This window comes from Coturnix japonica, chromosome 2 (genome assembly GCF_001577835.2).
Source record: "Coturnix japonica isolate 7356 chromosome 2, Coturnix japonica 2.1, whole genome shotgun sequence".
Classification (NCBI taxonomy): Eukaryota; Metazoa; Chordata; class Aves; order Galliformes; family Phasianidae; genus Coturnix; species Coturnix japonica.
This window is the reverse complement of record NC_029517.1, coordinates 73,014,000-73,041,998: the sequence shown is the minus strand read 5'-3', so window position 1 is coordinate 73,041,998 and position 27,999 is coordinate 73,014,000. Positions and strand designations below refer to the sequence as shown.

At 38.3% G+C, this 27,999-nt stretch overlaps 1 protein-coding gene across 4 annotated transcripts; it reads right to left on the bottom strand.

The window, feature by feature from the left end:
- ICE1 (interactor of little elongation complex ELL subunit 1) lies at nt 1–27,969 on the bottom strand. Of its 4 annotated transcripts, none has more exons than XM_015854814.1 (20): nt 27,839–27,969; nt 26,738–26,796; nt 25,592–25,626; nt 25,152–25,170; nt 24,955–25,066; nt 21,614–21,690; nt 19,939–19,976; nt 19,050–19,132; nt 18,752–18,791; nt 18,614–18,670; nt 17,478–17,567; nt 17,331–17,384; nt 15,354–15,697; nt 10,043–14,833; nt 8,236–8,404; nt 4,749–4,909; nt 3,685–3,875; nt 2,407–2,513; nt 1,686–1,784; nt 1–876 (listed from the first exon to the last, which is right to left on the bottom strand). In XM_015854814.1, exons 1-20 carry the CDS (start codon nt 27,950–27,952, stop codon nt 695–697), a joined length of 6,822 nt encoding a protein of 2,273 aa, XP_015710300.1. In that variant the 5' UTR covers nt 27,953–27,969; the 3' UTR covers nt 1–694. The 4 variants fall into 4 exon arrangements, with proteins under 4 accessions (XP_015710300.1, XP_015710301.1, XP_015710303.1 ...); XM_015854815.2 differs by lacking the exon at nt 27,839–27,969 and adding an exon at nt 27,615–27,751; XM_015854817.1 differs by lacking the exons at nt 24,955–25,066; nt 25,152–25,170; nt 25,592–25,626; nt 26,738–26,796; nt 27,839–27,969 and adding an exon at nt 20,075–20,158 and having other exon boundaries at nt 21,614–21,693.
- Nucleotides 27,970–27,999: the final 30 nt, after the last annotated feature.

Here is a 27,999-nt window from a genome sequence, read left to right as displayed (position 1 = left end):
TAACAGTGTTTGCTCCTTTTATTATGGAAGATATAAAAATGCAGGCTGTAGTGAAGCTATCATTAGAAGTTTAAACTTCTTCTGAACCAACTTTCTATTTACATTCACAAAATTCCTCAAGTGGAACAATATCAAATGTAAAAAACACATTATCAGAATATACCATATATACAAGTTCAGAGATTTCATACCTCTGTTACTCTATAAGTGACTATAACACAAGTTCTACCTCCTTTACACAAGCATTTAATATTAAGTTGATGAAGTTACTCAAGGAAAATAAAGCAGAATCTGGCCAAAATTCGAATATCCGAACTGCTTCTTTACAAATATACTACAAAACAATAGAGACAAGTTTCAGCCAAGCTCAATCTTCTGCTGTAATGAAATGCGCCCATGCTCCAAATTGAAATAGCTACCGACTATTATTGACATTAAATCAGAAGTGTCTTGGAAATCAAAACCATACTGGCGTTCAAGATCACTGATGAGTTATTCGAGAATGCAGGCCTTTTTATTTCTTTTAAAACTCATCCCTCAAGCAGAAAAGCCAAATAAAACAGTTGAGTTTGCTTTGTGTGATCAGACATTCTGTTAAGAAGAAGACACCACTTCGTATTGTTCTTAACTGGAACGAATTTCTGCTTTGTAAAATAAGGCACTTCATGTCTTCAGACAGGACCATTTAACTGTTTTAGTGTAGGTCCATTTTACACAAAGAATTGACTTCAGCTAAGCCACTTGTGACCGCGAAAGGGACGCTGTTAAGAACTGTTGCTCTCCAAGCATGGATGGCCCCAACAATACCCACTGGATTGCTTGAACCCAAGTCACACAGTGAATATATGGCTGCCAGCTGCACGCCCCATGGAACATCTGCAAAGAATCAACACAAATTAGCTTCTATAAACTTGAATATGCAGGGAAACTGTTAGTTCAAAAACTGGAATAAAAACATTAACAGTTGAGATATCTACAGCCTGCAAAAAGCAAGAAGATGACCTGCACAAAAATTCCTTAGCATCTCAATTTATACTTTCCAGTTACATTTTCCAGTTCTCTGAATTCACTGGGTTTTTAGTATTCAATGGACACAAAGGATTTGAGCATCCAGTAATTGTACTCTAGTTCAGGGTGATCAAACTGTATGAAAACAAACAGATTTACACAGAGACAGAAAAAGACACTTACAGATGTGTCCATCCACTTATGTGGAAAAGGCCGAGACTCAAGAGAGAAGCTGTAGGTCAAATAATTTCCTCACAGCAGTGAATGTTTCACAGCAAAATGAACTTAATAGCAAGAATAACAGTAGTGCATATCTCTGATGCTCTTTCTGCCTTCGCTTTGTCTCAGTCTGGATTTTAGAATAGTATGAGCTGCTCAGGTAGCAAACTAACTTTTCTTGCTTGCATCAAAATGTATTCTGAAGCAGCTGGTACGTTGGGTAAAACAGCATAATTTCAAATTGTCTGAAAATACCTCTGAGTAGCACCCTGACTGAAAAAAATACTAATAGCCAGGCTTCATTATCTTTGGAAGAGCTGAAGACTCTAACTGAAACCTGTTTGTACCCTACTAACATAAAACTGTACAAGCAGCCTGCTTTAGCATGAATGTCCTAATTTGTGCTCAATTCTGTTTCTTGCAGATTTTATATTAAAGTTCTTCTGAACAGACATTACCTTCCTCTTTTGCATGCTGTACAAACAGTCCAATTACAGAGCTAATATTCTTCACAGCAGAAAGATATCCTTCCTTCAAACCTATTTGTCCCAATCGACCTGGAAAAAAAAAAAAAAAAAACAAAAAAAACCCAACAAAATAAAAAACCAAGAACCACCTTCTTGTTATTTTGCATCTGTCTTGGGAACAGCAGTTGTCCTAACCCTCTTCTGACTACAGATCCCAAGGTATTTTTCATGCAGTTGGAAAGAGTAAAACTCTTGAAAAATGCAACTTCTGTTAAAAATTATGTAACTAAAAACATCTACTGGAAACCAAAGTTCATCTGTTCATCTCTGAATGCCATCCAGAGAGCAAATTAAGGAATTTAACTTAGCAAGTGGTAAAGCCTTACTTTGCATCCTTTGTTATAAAAACATATAGCTACCAAGGATATGTTTTTATTTCAAATACATAAAACATGTATTGATATGATAGTTACTATCATGAAATCGTAGTAACATCTCTCAGAACCAAAGTACATGCTTTTCACAGGCTGACAAACAGAAAATATCCAGATAGGATTGTAACAACTTGTCTCCTAAGATGAAAACTTTTGAAGGAAATTTTAAAAAAATCCAGAAAAATGCAAAAATACCTCAAATTACTTTCCATGCTGAACTGACATTTTTCAAGGACATACATTAAGCAGAAGTTCAAACAGAAATTTAGATTACTTACCAATTAGCCTGAGCGTCAATGCTACAATACTATCAGGAACAGATTGTGCAGTTTCATGGTCTTTTCTCTTCTTTATCCATTTATCCATAGAAGGCCAAAGCACTTTGCTGTGAAAGAGGAATTAATTTGAAAATTTCATATTGCATGAGGGGGTCATGTTTATATAATAACAAATGATTCTTTTGCTTACTGTGGATTTCCCTAACTCCATTTATATCTTTAATTCATAGAATCACAGAATGGCCTGGATTGAAAAGAACCTCAAAGATCAACCACTCTCAACCCCCTGCTATGTGCAGGGTCGCCAACCACCAGACCAGGCTGCCCAGAGCCATGTCCAGCCTGGCTTTGAATGCCTCCAGGGATGGGGCATCCACAGCCTCCTTGAGCAACCTGTTCCAGTGTGTCACCACCCCCTGTGTGGAAAAATTTCCTAGAAAGTAGAGTGAGGGGAAGAGTACAGCCCATCACTAGACACCTTTATTCTGCACCACTTTTATTTCCCAGCTCCTGGGAAACATCACTCCTGCAAAGCATGTTTCTCTGTGTCCATGAAAGAGGAAGATAGAGGTAAAACAGACACCAAGGCAGCAAACAGAAAAAACAGGCAGCGAAACCATCACTACTATGCTGCATACAAGAAATGTTTTGATGTTGTACTGAGGGACATGGTTTAGTGGGAAACATTGGTGATGTTGTTGATGTATGGTTGGACTGGGTGATCTCAGAAGTCTTTTCCAACCATGATGATTCTATGATTCTAATATCTAAATTAAACACCTCCCCTGTCATATTTTAAAAACATTTCCCCCTTGTCCTATCACTATCCACACACATAAACTGTCACATCCCTTCCTGTTTATATACTCCCTTCAAGTACTGGAAGGCAGTATAAAGAAAGTTTTAAACCCAAACAATATAAGCTGACTTCCTGAAGGAATCATTCTTGTTCAGAGCATTAATTCTGCCTGTCTACTATTTCCTTGCAACATTCTGCATCTCTACATAAAGTCATGAGGCTACTGCACTGACTTTTTACATCTGTATTTATATATGAGTTGTACACCACACTATTTTCAAATGTCAAGATTTTATACAAGTTTGTTATATCACTGAAGTGATATGTTACAAACAGGATTTAATGCTTGTTTTGGGGAGGAAAAAAAAAAAGTTAAAAACACAACCAAAAAACAAAAATCAACAAAAAACCCACCAACCAAACAACAACAACAAAAAACAACAGGTAAAAATACTTCAACAAACTGCTTGCCACAATACCTTATAACGTTGTCATGTGTCCAATCCCATTTAAGGTGAGAGCAAAGTAGATCAATAGCAAATATGTACTGCCAAGCATCTTCACTCAGATCTTCTCCATACTTATAATTCAGCTGAAATTCTACCTTTGGACATGACTGCATTTCTGAAAGCAGGTTTGAGACCATATTACCAGCATCTAAAGATGAACCCTGGAATTGCAGAAGTTTATTACCTTAATGCATGAAAAGTTAAAATCCAGAACCATACTCTTTACAAATAATAGATTCTGACTATGTACAGAAACCATCACAAACAAAAATACACCGAACTAATATCTTCTAGTTATCTGTATTCTTCTTGATGCTTTCAGTAAGAGCATAGTAAACAAACAAGACCACAAACCATACTCTTCCCTCTGCTTCCACAATTAGGACATTTTTATTTCTCCTGACAACACTTTAAGGTGAGAAGAGGCCTTGCCCAGTGTAAGATTACACCATCTCACTTTGAGGCTTAGGAAAAAAAATATATATTTTGTTACTGATTATTACTCATTGGGGTTTAATTTCAAAGCAAGTATTTTCAATATCTGAAGTAATAATGACTGAAAATATGTCATGTAAAATTGATCTGCTAATTAAAAAGCTAGGGTAAGGAAATTTAAAGACAAACATCCTTTGAAAACCTTAAGAAATAAGACAAAACATCCAGGCACATAACACAAACATACTGGCTGCTTAATTTCTTGGTGCATAAGATCATATAAATGAGAGTGTTCTGCAGTGTCACTAAAATTGGTGTACTTCAACTGGGAACAAAATCTCTATGCTATACAAGCTTTTCTGTCATACATACGGTCATTTTAATACTAAGATCACAGAATTACAGAAGTTTGGAGAAGACCTCTAAAATCATCAAGTCCAATCATCAAACCAACACCACCATACATAGTGGTTTGAGAGACCATACAAACGTGGTTTACAAACTCCGTAGGAGATTCACTGAGCACCTTTACACCCTTTACCAGAGGCTTCTTGGGGAACAAAGCAGATGAAAACTGATACTCTTAGTGAAAAAGTTACCTGCTCCCAGCTGAGATAGGCATTCAAACAGGCCAGGACGCTGTCATTTGCATTCTGCCTGATAATTAATTGCATAGCTTTGTTTATTGCACCTTGGAAGGAAAATATGTCAGGCCATATATTTGTGATGAATAAAATCAACTTCACTGAATCTGGAAAGTCTAAAAAGAAGAAAAAAAAACCAGAGAACAACATAAATTTTCAACATTTATAAAAAGCAAATTAAAAGTATACTCAGACATTAAAAGCTAGTACACTCTATAACAATGTAAGAAGGAAAAAAGGCAGAAGTTACTTAACAGCTGCAGTCCAATGAAAGGGAGTCATACTGTCACACCTCAGACCTTTCCTCAAATTGGGGTGGGAAGGGGGAAATAAAACAAAAAAGCCACCTGTACCACTGTAATTGTTTGTTTTTTTTAAATCTTTCCAAAAAGAGAGTGTTTTAGTCAGTAGGCCAGCAATGGCTTCACCAGACTTGGCTGAGTAACAATAGTGACCACAGATCTTTGGTCTTTTAAGCTTTGTCTTTTATTCTTCTTACTGATGTTTAATTCACTAAGTAGAGTGGTCTTGAAGCACAGAAACTGGATTCCTTTATGATGATGTTAAACTGGAACATGTACTCCAGAATCCTGCCTAGTACGCTCCAATCACAAATGGATACTCAGATCACTGATCAAGCCACAGGTAGTCAAAAACACAAAAAATGAAAAAGGAGAAGAAAAAAAAAAGAAGATGATAAGAACAGCAAAGGGAAGTTATTTAATGCAGAATAGCTGAAATGAGAACATAACAAAAATGGATGGAAAGGAAGTAAAGAAATAATGCAAGTCTAAAAAGGTAGTATTGACTATGTATAGTCAAACTGACAGATGTGTTAAAGAAACATAGTTCACTCATATTGCCAAGTTTCTGACAAGAATTAATAAATGAAATTATATTGACGAAAAAACCTCAAAATGAATGCATTGGTAATCAAATCAAAATAAATTCTGGATGCCATCTACAGCATGGGAGAAAAGATTATCAGAAGTAGCCAACATAGGTTCATCATGACCATGATAGCCTTTTTTGATGGCATCACCAGCTGGGTAGATGAGTGCAGAGAAGTTCATGTTGTCCACCTTGACTTCAGTAAGGAGTCAGTAAGACACTGTCTCCTGTAACATCCTCAGAGGTAAGCACAGGAAAAATGGGGACAGATGACTAGACAGTGAAGTAGACTGAGAACTGGCTGACCGGCATAGCTCAAAAGGTTGTCATCAGCAGTACATTCTAGTTGGAAGCCTGTAGCTACTTGTGTTCCTCAAGCAGTCAGTACTGGGTCTAGTCTCGCCTAACATCATCATCAATGGATGAAGGGATAGTGTATCCCCAGCAAGTCTGCTAATGATACAAAGTTGGGAGGAGCAGCTGACACACAAGAATGCTACGCCGGCATGCAGTGAGACCTAGACAGGCTAGAGACCAGGGAGGAAAGGAACCTGATGTGGTTCAAAAAGAGCAAGTCCTGCACTGGGTGAGCAAAAACTGCAAGCATCAATATAATTTAGGGATTGACCTGATGGAAAGGAGTTCTGCAAACCCAGGTGTCCTGGTGGGTAACAGGTTGAGTAAGACTCAGCAGAGTGCTTTTGTAGCCGAGAAGGACAGTGATGTCCTGGGATGCATTAAAAAGAGCTTGGCCAGCAAGTCAAGGGAGGTTCTCCTGCCTCTCTACTCTGCCCTGGTGAGACCACATGTGAAGTACTGTGTCCAGTTCTGGGCTTCCCAGAATCTCCCCTGAGCCTCTGGTAGGGGAGACAAGGAATTACTAGAGAGTGTCCAGTGGAGGACTAGGAAGATGACCAGGGGCCTGGAGCATCTGCCTTATGAGAAAAAGCTGGGAGACCTGTGACTGTTTAGCCTAGAAAAAGAGAAGACTGAGAGGGGATCTTAATCAATGCTTACAAATATCTAATGGATGAGCAAGGCCAGGCTCTTTTCAGTAGTGCCCCATGATAAGGAAAAGGGCAGTGGGCACAAACTGCAACACATGAGGTTCCATATGAACACGAGGAAAAACTTTAGATTCAAGGTGAATGAGAACAGCAGAAAGCTGCCCAGACAGGCTGTGGAGTCGGTCTCTTTCTCTGGAGATCATTAAAACCCACATGGACACTTTCATGCGCAACCCACTCTAAGGAACCTGCTTTAGCAGGAGGGTTGGTGATCTCAAGAGGTCCCTTCCAATCCCTACAATTATGTGAAATTAATGAAAAAACCCTCAAGATATGCTTATAACACTTCACATTCAAAATTAATAATAAAAACACAGAATATACACAATAGGAATTGATGTAATTCTAAGTAAAGTACAGAAAGTCATTCAACACAGTTTGCATTTAGCTACCGAAGTTCAGATCTTACTTCCTCACCCCGAAAAAAAAAAGTGAACTTTAAGAAATTTGTAAGGGCCTGCGAAAAGGTAAAGTACCAAGATACTGCAGAAGAGAAGTGTTAATTGTTGTTAGACTAAGAAAAGGTATATGCAAATCATTTTTGACACAGTAGAGCAATAAAACTAATAAAATGAAAAAAGAGAAGGATGACGATTGACGTTGATATAAAGAAAAGGTAGGTAAGAAAACAAGTTACAAAAAAGAAAAATAAAGGAAAAATACTTAAGAACAGAATAAAATCATAATCCTTATCTTAAAACAACAGTTGTAGCATTTAGCCTTGCAATACACCTCAGTGTTTTGTTTTTTTTTAATCTGAATTTGGCACACAGATACCAATAGACTGTTTTGGATCTCCAGATGGTCACAAATTTTGAAGTTAAGTGAAACCCCTTCCAGAGCTAATACAGTTTTCAGCTAATACAGTGATACTATTTACATATAATTATCTTTGTTACTTTATCACTCAAGGTAACGGAAACAAATGCAGGAAAACAAAAAACAACAATCAAAATATCTCAACTAAGCAAGACTTAGGACAACAGATGATGGCAAAACATTAAGGAGGGCATGTAACATACACGCACTAGCTTTATCTAGGTGTTGTTGTCCAACTCCTGATACTGTTTTAAGCCAAAGCATGTTTTGATTTAAAAAAAAAATAATAATAATTTTAGATATCAGTACTTATTCAGTAAAAAACAATAATAAGCAAAAAGTAGAAAATCATCCTGGCATCACAGTATCATTTTGGAGATGGAAGGGCAAAAAATGAAAGCACAAAGTATTTATTTGAAAAATGAGTCGATCAGTAAGAGCACCAAGCTGAGACACAGAGATACAAAGGTAGAGGAACTGAGTAAATTTCTGCTAGAATGGTCTATATCCATATACTGTGGATGAAAGGTCTGAAGAAAGCGCTGCTTCCACAGAAGGATTTTTCTTTTTTTAATATTCGCTTTTACAGATAATCATTCTGGAACACTACAGTATGGACACATCACATCATCAAAAATACAAGACCACCAAGACACACACTATACCTTCTTTCAGTAAGCTATAGCAGAAGAGGCGGGCTCTTTCCAAATCTCCCAGCTGTCGACAAATTCCAGTATAAACTCGACAAAGAGCCTGATTGAAATTGTAATTCGAGGCCGTTTTCTGAGCCTTGAGGTTATTGAGAATAACATGCAGCAATGACTCTGATAAATGCTATAAGGCATAAAAAATAGTTATTAGACTGTACTACATTTGAGAATGTTTAATAACATTATAACAGTATGACAAGAGAACTACCTGTAAGAGTACTGTTTGCATATATATAAGAATACACATAATTAAATCAGAGGGAACCAGCAAATGAAAGAAGAAAAGTGAGTAGAAACTTCCCTGAACATGCATGCCTTTAAAGGATACAGAACGGGACTACTCTTCTTTAATAATGAGTTATGTAGTTATTTGTGTATTATTTGTAGTTGTTTGTGTATATTGTGTAGACTAAAATTTATCTTCCATAAACAAAAGGTGAGGAGAGCAACAAAAAACCCCAGTAACTTAATGAGAGTGAATGGAGCATCCTAACTTGGCTGCTCCCAGAGCTGCCTCAAGAAGACAAGCAGCCCATGGTTCAGGTGCAAGTTTTAACAGATTATTCAAGCACAGAGGTTCTCCACAGACCATCTGATGTTCCCTTGAGGGAAGTAGGGAGTGAGGTCTAACTGTCTACAGGGATATGAAATACAAAGTGAGCAGAATAGAAGAAAATTTGGATCGTGCAAGACTTACTAGAAGATGTTTAGAGGGCTGAAAGTATGAAACAGAATTGAGAAGCTTAGGAACCAGTGCTGGAGAGGCCTTGAGTTTAGGTTGGGAACCCACAGACATCAAAAGCCTGAATGGTGGCTTCTGGAGAAACCAAAAATCCAACCATGTGGGAATCTGACCGTCGGATTCTGGTATGGTCATAGGCCTGGTCTAGCTACTGCAGCAATATGCATTCTTTTGTGCCATTCTATAAGTCAACATGCACAAGACCATGTGTTTAAGGATGCCTGGCACAAAAGGGGAGAAATATGAGCCACCTACTAGACAGACTAAATGTATAAAGCTAATTACAGAATGGACCCATATTGTGTGGGTGTTTACAATGTATGTGCATCCACCTATGTAGGTTGCTCTGAAAGTAACGCCTTCTATTTATTTCCATGGAAACTACAACAAATACAAAGAGCACAATAACACTTTGACAGAGCAAATTCTCAGCTACAAAGTGCTATTTTTTTTCACCATAGACACAACCATTAGCTATGAATTTTCACTAGTAATGAACAAGACTCTGCATGCTGCCCTCATAAAGACCCATACTGGTGGAGATGAACATTGCTGTCACCACTGCTGAAAGGCACTATCCACCACCACTTGGCCTCCATAAATGTTCAGTAAGCGTTGGTGAAAGCCAATGGGTGCAATTTTTTCCACATAGAGTAATTCAATTACACATCTTTGCTTCATATGCAGTTCTACATCAGATATCATTTTGTCAGACTGCCCCTCTGCTGCCATCTGTCACACAGCAACAAAATTTAACAGAACATTGGCAGGAAGGATCAACCTCAACAACCTTACCACAAACAACTGCCCAAACATCACTACCTCTTTGGGCAGCCTACCCCAGCACCTTACCACACTCTCAGCGGAAAAACTTATAAAAGTTTACATGCACAATTATCTTTCAGCACTACACTTTCCCACAACAGATTGCCTGAACAATGGAAAACTTTACTACTACATACTCCTTCATTTGCATAGGAGCCACTACTAAAATACAAAACTCAGAATGATGCTACTTACCTTGTTTTTTATACCAAATTCATTGACAACTTCTTTCTCTTCATCTCTCATTATTGGAATCTTTGAGATACTGCCCAAATTACTTTCAATTACTGGTAACAAGTCAAAGCAGGATTCAGCAATTTTCTTCAATGCCAAATCAACTTTCTCGCAGCCAGGATCAACGATCTCCTTTACTGGTAAAGATGTTTCTAAACTGCAACTGTGCGCTGAATCACTGATTTCACAGCTCTCGACATCAAAATTCTCCTCTACTTCAGAGACCGTATTTTGACCATTTCTGTTAGTAGCAATATCAGTGGGCTCCAGTTTTGGTGGTTCACTGTCTAACCTCAGCCTCTTTGCACTTTTAGGCATAGGTACTGGCAATAACGTCCTTTTTTCAAGACGACTCGATGAGCTTGAAATCAATTGCTGATTTTTCACATTTTTGTCCTGATCTTTGCTACCATCAGATTTCAAATTGCTCCCAGTTTTAACAAAAGCAGTCGATGTAGATGCTATTGTTTTGAAACCACCTATCTGAGCCACAGGTCCTGGGGAACTGTGGCTATCTGAAAGAGCACACAGATTAAGCTGAATATTGCCTTTTAGAATGTTTAGTGTCCTTGCCCTTGCAGATAGCTCTGGATACATAGTGTCCAATATTTTCACAGAGTTCTCCTGAGGAGCACCAGCAGCAGCACCATCAGCCGCACACAGAGGAAGTCTTCCGGGGACAGGAAGTGCATGCTTTGGAATGGAAGTACAAAACTGCAAAGGTGAGGAGAGAATCCTTTTACCTACTGTCATTTCTGAAGGTGATGGAGAGGAAAACAAAAGGGCAGATTTGACTGTTGGTGTATCTGTCAAGGGAGACATCAGAGGAGGTACAGGGGATTCATGTAGTGGTGATATCAGTTCATCAAGAGGGGAAAGCAAAGAGGATCGATCAGCTGAAGACATTACTGAGCCCATAGAATGTGCAGTAGCTCTTGGAGGAGAAGCAATCAAAGGCAGTAGGAGGGGGGGCAGAGGAGGACCCAGCTCTTGCCTGATTTTATTTATCGTCTCAGATGAACATTTTGCAGGCATAGAAGTGTCAGCATTTGCAACAACTGGCTCTGTTACTTTAGCTTCAAGAGCGCTTGTTTTTCTTTTACCTTGAAACAGTTTTTTTGATAGCCTGCCATGCATTACTTGGACAGCTGTCTTGGTTGAAACACTCAAGACTTCAGATTGTTCTTGCCCTTTGCAATTCAATTTATTGGTCTTTTTAAGAGCAACATCCACACTAGACTCTGACTCCAGCATACGTGAGTCCTCAAATACCATCTTTTGTGGCTTAGAAGCCTGACTAACCATTTGAGAATTACAGTTTATGTCAGATAGGGCTGGATTTGCAAAATACTTAACAATAAGGTTTTTTCTACCACTATCCAGAAAGTCCTTCCAAGCTGTACCACTAAAACAACAAGAGTGGTGTAACCCATCTAACATTACATTAGTGTTATTTTCTCCTGAGTTGCAAGCAGAGCAATTTTGATTATGATTATATTCTTCAAAAATTGAAATGTCCATATCAACACTGTGTGGTAATCTTTGCACATCTGACTCAAACTTCTTAGAATAATTTTCTTCTACGAAACTGCCAAGTTCTAACATTCTTGTATCTAATTTATTGTGTTTTACAGCTATTCTGTAAGCTTCTGAGAATGTGGTTAACATCTGGCGTAGTGGTAGTCTACTTTTTGAAGCACTCAGCATCACAGGGCTTCCTTTGAATGCCTCAGTTTTTAACAGATCTTCCCTACTGTCACTCATCCGCCCAGTTATGCTATTATCCACCCTGAATTCACTAGCACCATCAGTATTTTCAGAGGCAACTAATGTACATTCTCTTTTCAATTCAGAATAGTCTTTAGGATAACCCTCCTCAACCACAACTGTCTTCTCACTTGCCGCATTTGGAGAGGAGCCTATTTCACAGTGTATATCCATATCCATTACTGCATCTGGTTTTAGACAACTGTCTGTCGCTGTATTTCCTGAGTGCACTGTTGAATGAAATTCATGCGGTTGGTCATCAGCATCAACAACTGCACCAGCTTTCAGAGCATCCACTACAATTCTTGTTGATGCTCTCAGTTCCTTTCTGAACATGTATTCAGAACATTTCACACATCTGACGCTTTGTAGAGGACAGTCCTTCTCCTTAGATTCATTACTCTGCTCTGCAATATCAAAAGCATTTTTAGAACTTTTAATGCTATTTTCTTCAGATGCCTCAAAACAATTCAACCCTTCACTTTTCCTCCCAGCTGTTAATGAACAAGTTCTAGAAGAATCTGTCCTAGCCTCCTGTGTAGAAATCTTGCATTCTGATTCTTGACAAATACTGTTTTGAAAGGTTAAAGTATTCTTTTCATGAGAGCCTGCATGCAGGATTTGTAATTCAACAGATGTCTCAGGTTCTTTATCTACTGGCAGCTCCTTCTCTCCTGGAACTTCCCCTTCATTTTTGTGCATGTACTTCTCAGAGCAGGAGTCTAGTTCTTTGCATATGTTAACCTTTTTAGTAGATATTATCTCAGCATCTTTCTTAAAACCTTCTAAAGAACAATTAAATGCACTGCTCACAATGCAATTTTTATCTCCTTTTTTTTCCCATGTAGAGGAAACATCAGAATTTTCTGTTAAATTTGTTTCAACAACTCCAACAACTTTCTGAAGACTGAAATTTAGATCACTAGGCACTGCAGATTCCAAGCCATTTCCCGCTTGAACAGGGGAACCTGTTTCTTTTGAATTTATACAGTCTGTCTTTAAGTCCATTTGAGAACACAGAGCAAAGCCACTATTAAAATCCATTTCTGGAGAAGGCTGTTCAACAATCTCTGAAACATTATTTTTCTTCACAACATTCTTCTCCTCCTCACATGAACTGGGACAAGCCTCAATCAATTCCTTGCTTTGCCTATTGAATTCTGCTTTTGTTTCATCACATTTAGTATTTGTAGTTACCAAGACCTGATTCTGAGGTTTTCCAAATTGTGTTTGAGAACTAAGATTGCTTTCTACTAAGACAGACTGGATGGTATCCTCTTCTTCTAACAGTTCACTGCTTTCCCCTGTAAAATCTCGATTAACTTTGAATTCAGTCTCTTGAGATTCAATCGCTCTGAAGTTCTGAGTTGTAGACAACCCATATTCTAAGGTACTACACAGATTTTCAGGCTGTTTAATTTCACCATTTCTTTCTGTAAAATCCATCACAGGTGATTCACACTTCACTACGCTGCTTTCTGCATCAGTAATGCATGCCACCTTTGGTACCTCAGGTATACTTTCAAAATCTGACTTCCCTTGGAAAAAATTACTGTAACTTTCTTCCTGATGATTTTCACCTTTTAAATCTTCTCTTCCCTTCTCATATAGTAGTTTTCCATTTTGTGCACTATGAAGTAGGCCTGATGATTCAGCTATTTCAAGAACACTTTCTTTGTTCAATTTCGTAGTTGGTTCAGCAGATTTGGGTTTGATTATATTTATGTCTTGAATTCTGAGCTGTCCATCATCATCTGGAAAGGCTGATGAAGCATTTCCCACCACACATACTTTTTTGTCTGTATCATCCGTATACAGCGCATGTTCTATTCCTTCAACAGCAGACACAGGTAAGTAACACTGAGAGACCTGATCTGTCTCCAGTTCACATTTTCTGACTATTTCACACTTTAGTGTATGTGTACATTTTCCCTCCATTATCTTTGCACTGTCATGTCTTATTTCAAAGCACTGAGAGCAAACAGAAATCTCAGTAGATTCAGTGCATTCATCAGTCTCCACAACTATTCCCTCACCATCACACTGTACTATTAGGTTTTCAGGACACTTGTCTTTACAGGAAGATTCAGAGCTACTGAAATTGTACAGTATGTTTTCAGAGAGCTCTCTCTCATTGTTAGGCTCTGCACAGAGCCCTTGCATCTGTACTGCAGCTGTTGCTTCCTCTCCAGTTACCACTTCTTTGATATTTTCCTCGACATTAACTGCCATATTAGTTAACTTCATTGCATCCTTGCATTCAATTTCAACCACCTCACTCTCTAACAACATACCAGATTTCTCCTCAGAATCTTTTCTTTGTAGGTACTGCTCAGGAGGCAAATGAGTAACATTATGGGGAATGGATAATGCCTTGGGAATTTCTCTTTCATGTTCCACTTTCATTAACTCCCCATACTTTTCATGTGTACCCTCATAAGCACTAGTTCTGACTAAGATTGCCTTCTCCTCTGTTTGCTCAAACTCACTACATCTTTCTATTTTATTTTGAAGGTCGAAACTGTGTAGCATAGAATGCACTGAAGAGGCTCTTTCTTCATCGTTTATCTCCTTGATATCTCCTTTCCATTCCTCTTTGGTTTCTAATTCACATGCTGTTGCTTCCATTAGATCTCCCTTCGTAGTTTCTATATTCTCAGAATTCTCCTCCAAATAGTCTCTGTTAGATTCTATATTTGTAACTGAAGTTTCAGCTTCACATTGTTTTGTATTTCTCTCCTCTTTGATAAATGTCTCTGGGCCAATATGAACAATCTTTTCTGTTCCACTTGAGTTATGTGAAATTTCTGCATCAAGACTATGTCCATGTGGTTTGTTCCATTTGTTATACTCCTCATTTGGTTTGAATAAATTACAACAATTTTGAGGCTGAACTTGGTCTTCTTGTAAAATGCACTCCACTGCAGAAGCAGTGCAATCAACTTCTTCATCACTAGAATCCGTGAGTTCTCCGAACAATACATCCTTTAATGAAAAATACAAAGTTAGTTTTCATTTTTAAGAGCTCTGCTTTTCTAAGCAAACACACTACCATGCAGTGGTTTTGAGAGATTAGGCTGACCAGCAGAATTACATCTTTCTACATCACTGTTCTTCACAATAAGCATATTTGTGAAAATGAAAATATTAAAGCATATTTGTGAAAATGTATACTTTGTTGCTTACCAAATTCAATTCCAAGATTACTTAAAAATAATTATTAAAATATAACAATTAACTTAAAAAAATTTAAAATAACAATTTGAGTAAGACATGGCCAACTTCACTTAAATATACTTCAGAAAATTGCCTTTTGCAGCCTTCTACAAGCAGTACGCTAGAATGCGAAAGAATACACATACAAATCCAAACACTCAGAAATCATTTTAGCGTAGGAGTAAGCAATACTAGTACTCCAAAAAGCCCAAGAATATCAACTTGTTATTTCTGTTTTAATTATATGACCAAGTTAATGCTGAGTTGCCAGACATACCCTTGAACTTACCTGTGTAGCTACTGGTGAAAGCCGTACTGGAGAAAGTAGAGCAGGGAGAGGCCTGACCCAGTTCAATATATCGATCACATTCCCACCTTGGCCCTTTTGCTCCTGATCAGAAAAGGCTGAACTACTGTGTGTTCTATCCCTCTGTACTATTGCATCTATAGCATTATCCTCGCAGCCTTGCAAATAATCTTCAGTAGCCTTGTTCTTGAGACAGTCACTTCCAAGAAGCTCAGTATTCATTTGAAATTGCAGAGCTGTTACAGAGTTTTGCTTTCCAGCACTTCCTATTGAAGGCAGTGTTTTGCCATCACGCTTCCCAATTTTTCGGCGGGTCTGCGCTGTTTCTAAGAGACAAAAACGTTGTTAAGAAATTATGACATTTTTCTTTCCCATTTTTTTATACAGTTAATACAATAAGACTGCATTAACGTCTTTTCAAGTGATACTCTTATAGATGAGTAAAAAGAAACACTTAAGACGATTTCCAGAAATATTTTTCACATGTTGTTATTCTCATGTTTCCATGAGATCATATTTTACTATTCACTAATAGCCCTTTTCTCATGAATAGGCTATATGTATGCACAAACCCAAAAAACACTTTCTGACTTTGATCATTAGGACTATTTTCTCCATGTTTTCCTACTAGAAATGGCTATATGTGTGTTGCAGTGAAGGTCCATACAGTCCAACAATTTATTTCCAGTTTTAGTCCAATAACTGATCTTCCAGAAAAGCAAGATAAGCATGCAGTAACATTCCCCATTCAAGCTCTAACTTTCTGCTTAAAGCAGTCTGCAGCTTTAAGCTGGAAGCTGCACTTTCATATTTAAAGCATAATGTGTAGGTCAATTATATACTGCTATAAACAGAATTCTTACCACACACCTAGCTTTATGATTTAATACAAGTTTTTAAAGTATTCATTCTTAAAATTTCTGTTTTCAGTCTATTTGTATAAGATTCTGTGTTTAATGATGTGACTTAGTTTAAACTGAACCCTTAAAGAAAACCTTCCTAGAAGGGAGGCGGTTAGTTTTATTTTTGGTTTTTTTTTGGAAACAGACCTATGCAAAAATGAGTTTGTAACACTCAAAAAGATATTGAGAGGGTAAGAACTCTTCCAAGATAAAGATAGCTACACCAGTTTATGAAGTTATTCTAGCAGCAAGCAAGAATGCACACATGCTCTCGGTGGTTCTCTCCATTATACATTTGTTTTGTTCCTTTTCAAACCACGTACTTTATTATTACACACTAACCCATTTTTTATGTATGCAGATAAAAGATAAAGCCTGTTCCCTGTACATCCATGTACCCACTACACAACACATGCACAAAATGGTTTTGAACAGATTTTTCTCCATCTAGAAAAGTAAGAAATAATGCTGTGCTTCATTATTGCTGCAGCTGTTTCTCCACTGCTAGATCTTACAGTGATACTTGTCAAGCAGCACAACTGGTAGTACCAGATATGAAAGTACTAGCTCAATTCCATAGGTGAAAATGGTCCCCTAGAGGTCTGTCTCTCAACAACCTTTAAGCACATTTTGATACACTGACTCTTCCTAAGTGCTTTCATATGAATTTTTGCATTATACATTACACAGTGCACTATATTCTTAATAGCTTATAATAATATAATATTAAGGTAGGAATATGAGAGGTGTGTTTTGACTAAATCTATTATCAGCTGCTTTGACTAATTCTAAGAATTTGATTTCTGAACTGTAGCAGCAGATTAAAAGTCAGTTTCTGTGTACAGGAGCATTTTAGCCCACTTGGCTGCTCAAATCAAAATTGGCAATGGTTTTCAAATATTCTAATCACACATGTACTTGATCGAGCAATCTCAAAGTAAAGTATTTTAGTCTAACCAAAAAGAGTTATACAAGTAGTACCCAATCTGATGATGTTCCAGTATGGCTACAATCAACACACTTGTATATTAATATATTCACATTTACTAGAACCTACCTTCTGTAACACACAGTGTTCTTTTCCCAGGCCGTGCCTTGTCCTGAGAAGAAACTGAATTAAAAAGTTACAAATATATTTTTACTAATTAAAAAAAAAAAAAATGACAGCTTCAAGAGAATTTCAAGGCTTTGTAGGCCATCTCACCCAAGATGGGATCATTTTCCTGCTTCTCTCCTTTCTCTTTTGCACTGTCAATGCACGTCCAGAGTTCTTCCAACAAGAACTTTATTTTTCCTGTTAAATGAAACATTTTTGTAAAGTGAGGAAAAATTGCTTGGAGAACCAAGAATTTGTTTTTCTGTTCTTACATGAAACAGACATCTCTATAACAAAATACACAAGAACTTGAAGAAAACTGGGCAATTAAAAATTAAACTATAGGACTGGATCCTAATTTATTACAATCCAAGAGGCAACAAAATCCTACCAAGACCTACAAGCTCTGACAATGTCTATCTTTTTCATAATAGTTTGATTTTGCCACCAAATTTCATATACAAGTACTGCAAAACAAGAAACAGAAAATAGAAGTTATTTTTTTGCCTGAAAATTGCTTTCAAAATATTCTAAAAAATTTTTAAAAAACTTCTTTTAATTTAAAAAATCAATACTAGTGTTTTTAGAAGTGAAAAAATACAAGTTAAGCCTCTTATCTCAGTACTTTAGAGGAAGTTTTGAATGTGTTAGCTTCATTTTGAAGTTAGGTTTAGATAATTTATAGGAAATACTTTAGGTTATTAGAAAAAAAGAAAATCAAAGCATATCATAAGACAACTGTTTATTGGGGATTTCTACTTTAATTTAGCAGAGAGCCTCACATAGTTACAGATTGCACTCCTATCTTGTCTCCTTTGCTTAGCATTCTTCCATTATTATCTGGATGGTTTTCAAAAATAACGGAATTGTTTCTAGTTTTCTTACTGTTTGCTTTGTTTTATAATTGCTTGTTTTATAATTGCAAATCAATCTGCCACACACTACACATGGAGCAGATGTAGTCATTTTAACAAATCGAGTATCTTCCTTATTGCAAAACCGAAGGTAGTCTAGCCATCTACTACATTATTCCTCTCATCAATATAACATATTTCTAACAATCAACAACTCTGCTCTTAGACTAGCTGTGCCATTCTCTTAACAATGTGCCACCCCAAGAAGTCCAAATGCTCTTTAAAAAAAATAATAAAGTAAATTCAGGAAGGAAAATAAACAAATGTCTATAAGACATAATATTCATAATGGTTGGGTATGCACAGAGAAATATCTTGCAGAAACCTTACCTTTGTCTATATCTGTTGCAAAGCCTTCATTTGAACTCTGGGTCTCTGCATGTTTAACTGTTGAGAAGTGGGGAAAAAAAGGAATTCAGATGAAACATTACCACACAAATCTGAAGGTCATAAAAGCTGAATACATACCCTTCCTGCACTTCTCTTTAAGTACACCATCCAGTTTTCCCTGTAAAAATTGAACAATATTAATTATTCATGTAATATACTGGCTTTGGAGACTAGCTCTAAATTAGACTGAAATCTAAATCTACATTTCAAACGTCATACTTCATTTTGAACATTTACAATCTCTTAAAACTGCTGTTTATTCGCTCATTATCTCCACACGTCATTACATTATTTCAATGTCTGTATTATTAACAATTTCCTTATATTTTTCAAAGAAAACTCAAAAGATTGGATTGACAAAACAGTAAAGTATTACCTGTGCTTTCTTTAACTCTTTTTCAAGTTTTTTCTTCTCAATTTTCAGTTGTTTAAAGTCTTGTGAATGCTTTGTTGCAGCCTCTTCAAAAAAAAAAAAAAAAAAACAACAAAAAAAACAGAATCAAAATTCAAGTTTAATATAAAAGCAGAAGAGTTAACTAATTAAATTTATACAAGTTACCAATTTGTAAATCACATTATGAGAAAAAACGGACAGTGCAAAATAAAAATCTACCCAAGTTACATTTTAGCACATTAATACTTCAAACTTAATGTACAATTCATGTATGTTTTGTCTGCACATTTAATATTAAAGGGAAAAAAATTAAGAATGAAGTGAGTGCCTTTTCGTCTGCTTCTTTCTGTAATTTAGAACAGAGGTTCTGGCTTAATGGTGGTAACACTGTAGCCAACTGCATTAGAAAAATGTAGATAAGCATTACCACAGATAGTGCAGACAGATGTAGATAACAATGCTGTAACTCTCAATGTTGACTCTATCTATGAGTGACAATGAACCACTCAATTAGGTGGCGCACAGTGGAAGGAAATAAGTGACTCTAACTGAATAAAGAAAAAGATTTTTCACCATGAGGGCTGTCAGGTAGTGTATCAGATTACCTGGACAGGCTGGTCAACCTCCATTCTTTGATGTTTTCAAGTTCCCTTCTAACTTAGTCTAGGTCACAAGCCTACAATACCCTACTGAAAACATCCTGCAGAATGACAGATGTAATTCAGAAACTAAGCATCACACTTGCCTTGCTTTCTGGGACTTTAGAATTAGAGTGTTTTTCTTTAACTTTTCCAATTACCTCTTTGGGTACCAAAAAGAATTAAAAGACAGAATATGACAACAGCACTGGTAACACAGCATAAAAAGTTACCTTCAAGTTTCTTCACTTTTGCTTCCAGTTTCTTTCTCCTGTTAAAAAGAAGGCATTGATACATACTTTTTGTATACAACTACACTGCATGAAAAATAACCAGAAAATAAATCCAGACATTTCAGAGAAAACCTACTTCATAGACTTCAGGCCTGTGTCCCTGAATTTGAAAGCTTCAATCAGTGACATGCTGCTGACATTCCAAGATCAACAGATATATCTGTAACAGCAACAGTTTACTTAAGAGAGCCAGTCCACTAATCCATATATATAAATATACATTCAGCTAAAGCTTTGAGCAAAAGTATTCTAAGAAAACTGGCTTCAGCTTTCTGCACTTCTGTGCACACGGTGCTGTGTGGGGTCTTGGTTTTGGAAGCAGGGTGGGGTAGCCTCCTTGAGAAAAGAGTAATTCCAACCAGCTCCAAAACAGATCCACTGCAGACCATAGCTGAGTTTATCAGTGACACTGGTATCATCTCTGTAGTAACATACTTAAGAAAAAGTAAAAATAAATAAATAGAAATTCTCCCCAGTGCAACCCAGAATTCTTCTGGATTGCTTACAGCCTACTGTGTTGCTCTCCCAGCAGACATATAGGTGGTTGAAATACCCCACTGAGATGAGAACCTGCAAGTACAATGCTTCTTGTAACAGAAACAAAAAGTCCTGATCAACAGACTCCCCTTGTTCAGGCAGCCTGCAGAAGACCCCATCTACTAGACATCCTTTTTGTTGGTCCAGTTCTTAACTGTCAGCTACAAGCTCTTAGCTTCTTTGTGGCTGTTGCTCAAGCAACACTTTACAATCCATCTCTTTCTTAATATAGAGAGCAACACCACTCCCCCTCCTGCCCTGCCTATCTCATCCAGAAAACTTGTAGTCCTCAACTGCAGTGATTCACTTGTGCCATTTATCCCACCATATTCCCATTATAGCATCAAGATCATAGTTTTCTAACTGCACCATGATATTCAAATCCTCCAACTTGTCTCCCACACTATACACATTGGTGTAGAGGCACTACAGCTGGGCTATCAGCTGCATAACTTTCTCAGAGTAGCCCTCCAACATTCACTTGGAACAATCCTGAGGTTTTTCTCTGCTGCTTCCTAGAGCAACAGTGTTCCCTGGCTGTTCTCTGTCATTCAAAAAATATAAACCCTTCCTTTCCTGAATTAATTTCAAAGCTCTGCTATCAAGTTCAGGCAGCTCGCTGCCCAGAATACTCTTGCCACACTTGGTCACTTGCATTTCGTCTGACATTGACAGACTGGTCTCTCAAAGCTACATTCAACATCATAGAACCCAAAACCCTGAGAGCAACATCATCCACGCAGCCAGTCATTCATCCAACCTATCTCTCTCTCTCCCTCCTGGGTCCCAGTCTCCAAATCAGAGGATAGAGAACAGTACCTCTGCTCCCAGTCCCTTCAGTATCTCTCTGAGAGACATAAAATCTATTGTGTGGTCTCTTTATTCCCCTAATATTACTTTCTAGAGAGTCTGCTATACAGTTTAAGACAACTCTCCCATCAACTCCCTGTTCTACTAAACTACAAGCATTAACATGTTAGCAAAACGAAAAAGGTAACCAGGTAAGGTACAAGATCAAGATCTGGAAGAATAAGTGGAAAAGAAAGGTGAAAAAAAAAACCCCAAAAATATCACTTACGCAGCATCACTCTTAACTATTTCTTCTTTAATTCTAACACATTCCAGTTGGCTCTCCTGATAAATCTTGAGAGAACTCTGTGGAAAAAAAAACTTTATTAAAGCATGTTCTTCCTGGGTGGGGGGAGGGTGGGGATGTGGGGAAAAAAATAAAAGTAAAAACATAGCAGACATTTTAGCTATTCTAGTGAGAACTGTTGCACAGCCAAAAAAGTACATTCAATAAGAAGCCCACTGAAAGTTCTCCCATGCACTTAAAGAGTAAAAGCTATAACAAAAAGTGAATCTATCTTCTGAGCATATATATCCAACACCTTATCTGGATAGGAACTCAAAGCTGCAGTTGAAAGCAAAGCTAATATACACCATACACATAACCTGGCATTTGCTCAGGAAAAGCAATCAGGAAATCAGCTATGGTGCACAAGGCACTTGAGCACAGGGAACATGATGGAGGAGTTAAAGGCACGTGCACACCTACCAGGCTATGATGTCACTAGCATCACTGAAATGTAGTGAAATGACTCTCATGACAGGACCATAGGAATAGATGAATTATAAACTCTTTAGCAAAGAAAGCAGAGGAGAGGGTATCGCCCTCTACATCAATGACCACCTGGAGCTCCACCGGGGGATAGATGAGGAGCTGGCAGAGAGCTTATAGGATTGGGTTAAAGGGAAAGCAGGGGAAGGAGATATCATAGTGGGGGTCTGCTATGGGCTGCTTGATCAGGAAGACCAAGTGCACGAGGCCCTTTATGAACACATAGGAGCAGCTTCAAATTCATAAAACATGGTCCTCAGAACGAACTTCAACCACCCTGATGTCTGTTGGAGGGACAATGCAACAGGGCACCAGAAACTGAAGAGGTTCCTGGAATATATTGATGATAACTTCCTCTTCCAAGTGGTACAGGAACTCACAAGAAAAGGTGCTATGCTCGACTTCATCCTCATCAACAAGGAGAGGCTGGTGGAAGCAGGAACGGGTTACCTGGGAAGACTACAGAGAAGTTGACCAGGCAGCCAGAGATCTGGTTAGAAAAGCTAAAATCTAGACAGAATTAAATCTAGCCAGGGACATAAAGGTATATCAGTTGTTAAAAAGGTCAGGAAGGATGTGTGCCCTTTCGGGAAGGAAACTGGAGACCTGGTCACAAGGGATACAGAGAAAGCTGAGGTGCTCAATGACTTCTTTGCCTCAGTCTTCACTGGCAAGGGCTCTAGCCACACCACCCAAATTGCGGAAAGCAAAGTTAAGAACTTAAGAGAACGAAGACCTGCCTTGCTGTAAAAGAAGATCAGGTGTGAAACCATCTAAGGAACCTGAAGGTGCACAAGTCCTTCTTGTGCACGAGATCATGGAGCAGATCCCCCTGAAGGCCTTTCTGAGACATGGGGAAAATAAAAGATTAGGTGCTTGGTGGTACTCAACATAGTAATCAACCCAAGGGGAAGTCATGCCTGACAAACTGAATGGCCTTTTATGATGAAGTTACAGTGTCAATGGATAAAGAGCAACTGATGTAATCTCCCTGGACTTGTGCAAAGCATTTCATGCTGTCCCACATGACATCCTGGTTGTCATATTGGAGAAAAATGGATTTGATGGATGGACCGCCCACTGGATAAGGAACTGGCTGGATGGTCACACTCAGAGAGTTGCAGTCAACAGCTCAATGTCCAAGTGGAGACCAGTGATGAGTGGTTTTCCTCAGGGATTGGTGTTGGGACTGGTGTTATTTAATATTTTTGTAGACAACATGGACAGTGGGATCAAGTGCACCCTCAGCAAGTTTGTGGACAACAACAGAGTGGTGCAGTTGACACACCAGAGGGATCTGGACAGGCTTGAGAGGTGGGCCCATACCAACCTCATGAAATTCAACAAGGCCAAGTGCAAGGTCCTCCACCTGCGCTGGGGCAATTTCAAGCACAGATACAGGTTGGGCAGAGAATGGCTTGAGAGCAACGCTGCAGAGAAGGATGTGGGAGTGTCGGTTGATGGAAGATTCACCGTGAGCCAGCAATGTACACCTGCAGCCCAGAAGGTCCACCATATCCTGGATTGCATCAGAGTAATCAAACCAGCAGCTCATAAGAGGTGATTTTGCCCCTCTGCTCTTGTGAGTCCCCACCTGGAGTACTGTGTCCAGTTTGGATCTCCTGACATAAAAAGGACATGGAATTGTTGGAACAGGTCCAGAGGATGGTCACAAGGATGACCAGAGGGCTAGAGCAACTCCCCTACAAGGACAGGCTGAGAGAGTTGGGACTGTTCAGCCTGGAGAAGAGAAAGTTCCAGGGAGACCTTTCAGTGGCCTTCCAGTACCTGATGGGAGCCTACAAGAAAGCTGGGGAGGGCTGGCAGTGACATGATGAGGGAAAATTGTTTTAAACTGGAGGAGGGTAGATTTAGACTAGATATTAGGAAGAAATTCTTCACTGATACAGTGGTGAGACACTGTAACAGGTTGCCCAGAGAGGCTGTGAATGTCCCCTTCTTGGAAGCACCTGAAGCCAAGCTGGACTGGGCTTTGAGCAACCTGGTCTAGAGGGAGGTGTCCCTGCCTATAGCAGGGGTGTTGGAAATATGATCTTTAAGTTCCCTTCCAACCCAAACCATTCCATGATTCTATTAAGGCTTGCTGAGAGAAGACAAAGATTAAATGTGGATCTAACACAGAAGAAAAACTACATACAGTGACACAAAAAATGTTATTTCCCTACAGGCAAAAACAAAAACCCCAAACAAACCCCAAACAAACCCTAGAGCTCTGAGGTGTTCTTCTTTTGTTTGCTTGTTTTCTGGCAGAAATAATAGCTAATGTCTAGTAAATAAGTGTACTTTGAGGATTTGAACAGTTAAATTTTCTTCTGCAGAATAATTAGGTAAGAGGCAGGAAAGAAGTCAGGAATAAACCCAAGTAGCTAATAATGTAGAACCATACATTCAAAATTGTAAAACAAACAAACAAACAAAATACTAATTAGTTCAGACCGATTCTTTGCATCTTTTTAATAGTACAGTTTAAGAAGTCAGTAATCTAGTAATCCAACTTAGAACAGAAAAGCAAAGGAATCTAAATATAACTCCACCTTTCCTAAATAATAATAACCAAATAATATGATTTAAAAAAATAATAATAATAGAGCAAAAGTTCAGGTAGTTCCTACCTGAAACTTGCAGCCATTTATTTGATTTCACCTAAAACCAGAGCTCCTTGTCCCAACAATGTAGCAATAACTGGACTCATTGCAATTTGACTCACCAACATGAGTATTAAATGTTTGCTTCTTTCAACAGACTAAGTGCAAGTTATTTAAACCTTACAAGTGCACCTTTTTCTCTTCCAGCTCTGCTTTCAAGGAACCCAATTCTTTCTGACCCTTTTCCAGAGGCAGGATTTTCTGTAGCATCTGCTCCACTTGACAACGTAGAGCAGAGATCTCCCTAAAACAGGAAATATAATTTAAATTATAAAAAATTCCAAAAATGTACAGGTACTTTTAAAACTAGTTAATCAGATCAAGCTTACCTTTCAGCAAACTGAAGCTGTAATCTCTTGTTAAGGTAGACATTTAAGATAATTAATTCTACATCCTGAAGTATATTTCAGCCCAATCACCACTTGCAAAACAAAATCTAATGCCTTCCAACCAACAAGCAAACACTTCATTTTCCAAGTCTAACATCAAAATTCACTTCAATATGTTTGAAGTGAATAAAGCAGAACTTTTCTTTGAAAAAAATGAGTAATTCTCAGCAATGCAGATTTGAAGTAGTTCCTGCTAAAACGTATATTAGACACAGACAGATAGTTTTGAAGCCCCATTCATTTTTTAAGTCCATCAAATCTGCTCTTCACTACAGAAAGGCATGCTCTAGTCACTTAAGCCTCAAATAAAAAGGCTCAGGCCCTCTTATGAGAAATGTTAATATACCACCTCTGGACACTAATAGAAAAATAAAGGATATCAGTGCATTTCTGTTGATACTCCGTCAGCAAATGGCTGCAAGAAAAAGATAAAAAAAAATTATTCATAAAAGCCAATTGCACTATGCATTTTCTAAACTGATTTTAACAATACATCCTAAAATACTTTCCCTTTCACTTCATAGACAAGTACAGAAAACAGATGCTTAGTTTCCATTTTCAGATAGAATTCAATATTACTCTCTGGTTTCATTAAGCCATTCAAATTTCAAATCAGACGTCCAGAAAATGAAAAGAAAATACAACTAAATTAATAGTTACATAAACTTACAGTAATTAACTCTTTGCAGCTTTTATAAAAAACAGAAAACAACCAATTTGAGTAAGCAATGTGTGTGCATCTGTGTGTTTATCACAAAATTAAGCCCTAGTTTCCAAACTCAATATCTTTCAAGGAAAGAACACAAATGGAAGAAAAACAGTCTAAAAGATTCTATGGATTTGATCTCTATATTATTATTATACTAGAAATCTTGAGCATGTAAAGTGGACCAAGGGACAGCATCAAGAGAGCTATTTTCTCCTTTCTTTGAATTTAACATTTTTTATGAATGGAGAGAAGAAAGGGCAAGAATGAGAAGTACAATGGCAGTTACTCCAAAGAGACCACCATTGCTTTCTCATGCAGCAAGTAAAGACCCATCAAGTCAGCCAAAAAAATAAAGGGGCTGAGTTGCAAGTAGATAGAGCAGAGGTAATTCACATAGCAAAGGAGCACACAGGCAAGAAGGAGAAGGACACAAAGTCTGGACACAGGAAAAGTGCTCTATGGGAGCAGAGAGAGTAAGGAGTTTAGAAGAAGAGGGTCTCAAAGTAAAGTGGCAAGGGCTCTCTTAAATGTCTTCTGGAAATTAGATTAGCTAAAGCCTGATTGACATGTATCTGGAGAACAATAATAAGAAACAAACCATTGTAATTAGGAGATATAGCAAGTATATCTGGCCATGGTATGGAGCATCACTACATATTCTGGTATTTAATTCCAGTAGCATTTCATATCTCAATGTTAGGATGAAGTTTTCCTGGAAAATGAACATCTATATCCCATAGATCACATCTGGTTTATTAGTTAGTTAAGAATAGCAACTATATATACACAGGATGCACACTTGTGCAATTGTACTTACTCGCCATGAATCATTTTTTGCTTCAGTGCAACTAATGCAGCTACATATTCATTTATGTTCTGCAAGGAAGAGTTATCAAGATGGTAAACATATTTCATTCCCAGAACTGTACCATGCACAGTAAATGACTCCTAATCTATGAACACTTTACATTGTAAAAGAATCTGCCTTTTAAATTTTGTCTTATAAAACAGCTTACTTACTTACTAAAAAAAATATTAAAGCACACATACAAATATGCATTAAGAATGCAGACTCCACATGAAAATATGTATAAAAAGGAAAAAAGTTCTTTAAACTTTGCACAGTAGAATGTGTAGAAAAATCATCATAATTTATCTCTCAAAATCAAATTAAACTCAGGAAGAGCATTTTGAATAAACAATATCTAGTTCTTTCCAGGCTACAAACATCCCAGATATATGATTGATAACAATTCTAGGTGCACCTGGATGATCTTTCCCACTCTATGAACTCTCAGCAGCGTCTTCCTCCCACTTAAAGGGGAAACAAAGACCGTTCAGAGTCATACTATACAACACAGAATCACAGAATTGTAGGGGTTGGAAGGGACATCTAGAGATCATCGAGTCCAACCCCCCTGCCAAAGCAGGCTCCCTACACCACATCACACAGGTAGGCGTCCAGGCGGGTCTTGAATATCTCCAGAGAAGGAGACTCCACCACCTTCCTGGGCAGCCTGTTCCAGTGCTCCGTCACCCTCACTGTAAAGAAGTTAACGTAAAGTATAACGTTCTTGCAAAGGCAAATATCTTTCTTCTGCTGCATCAAAGCAACCTCATAAGGATACTAGAAATTCACTAGCCGTCTCTAGTCAAGCTGCAATTCAACTGCAACAACAGGAATATTTTTCTACCAAACACATGCCGCGTTTCGCCCATTTAAAGCTCGCCTCTGCTGCCACCTTTCCAGACCCCGTATGCCACATTCACTATCCGAGTTCACGCTGCACCAGGAGAAGGGATGCAGAACCCAGCGTTCCTCACGCCACAATGGCCCGGCCTACTCCCACCACCGCGTCCTTAAGCAAAAACCCCGCCCAAGCGCTCCAGCGCTACCCGGACCGCGGACCACCGCTACCTGCTGGAGAACACCGCAGTTCTTGCATGGCCACGGCGGCGCGGCAGTCCCCGCTGGCGGCAGCTGTGTCTCCCCAGGCATCATAGTCCCTGCCGCGCCCAACGCCCCGCGCATCCACCGCCCCCCGTGCACGCCTCTCCGGCGGCGACGCGGATGAAGCG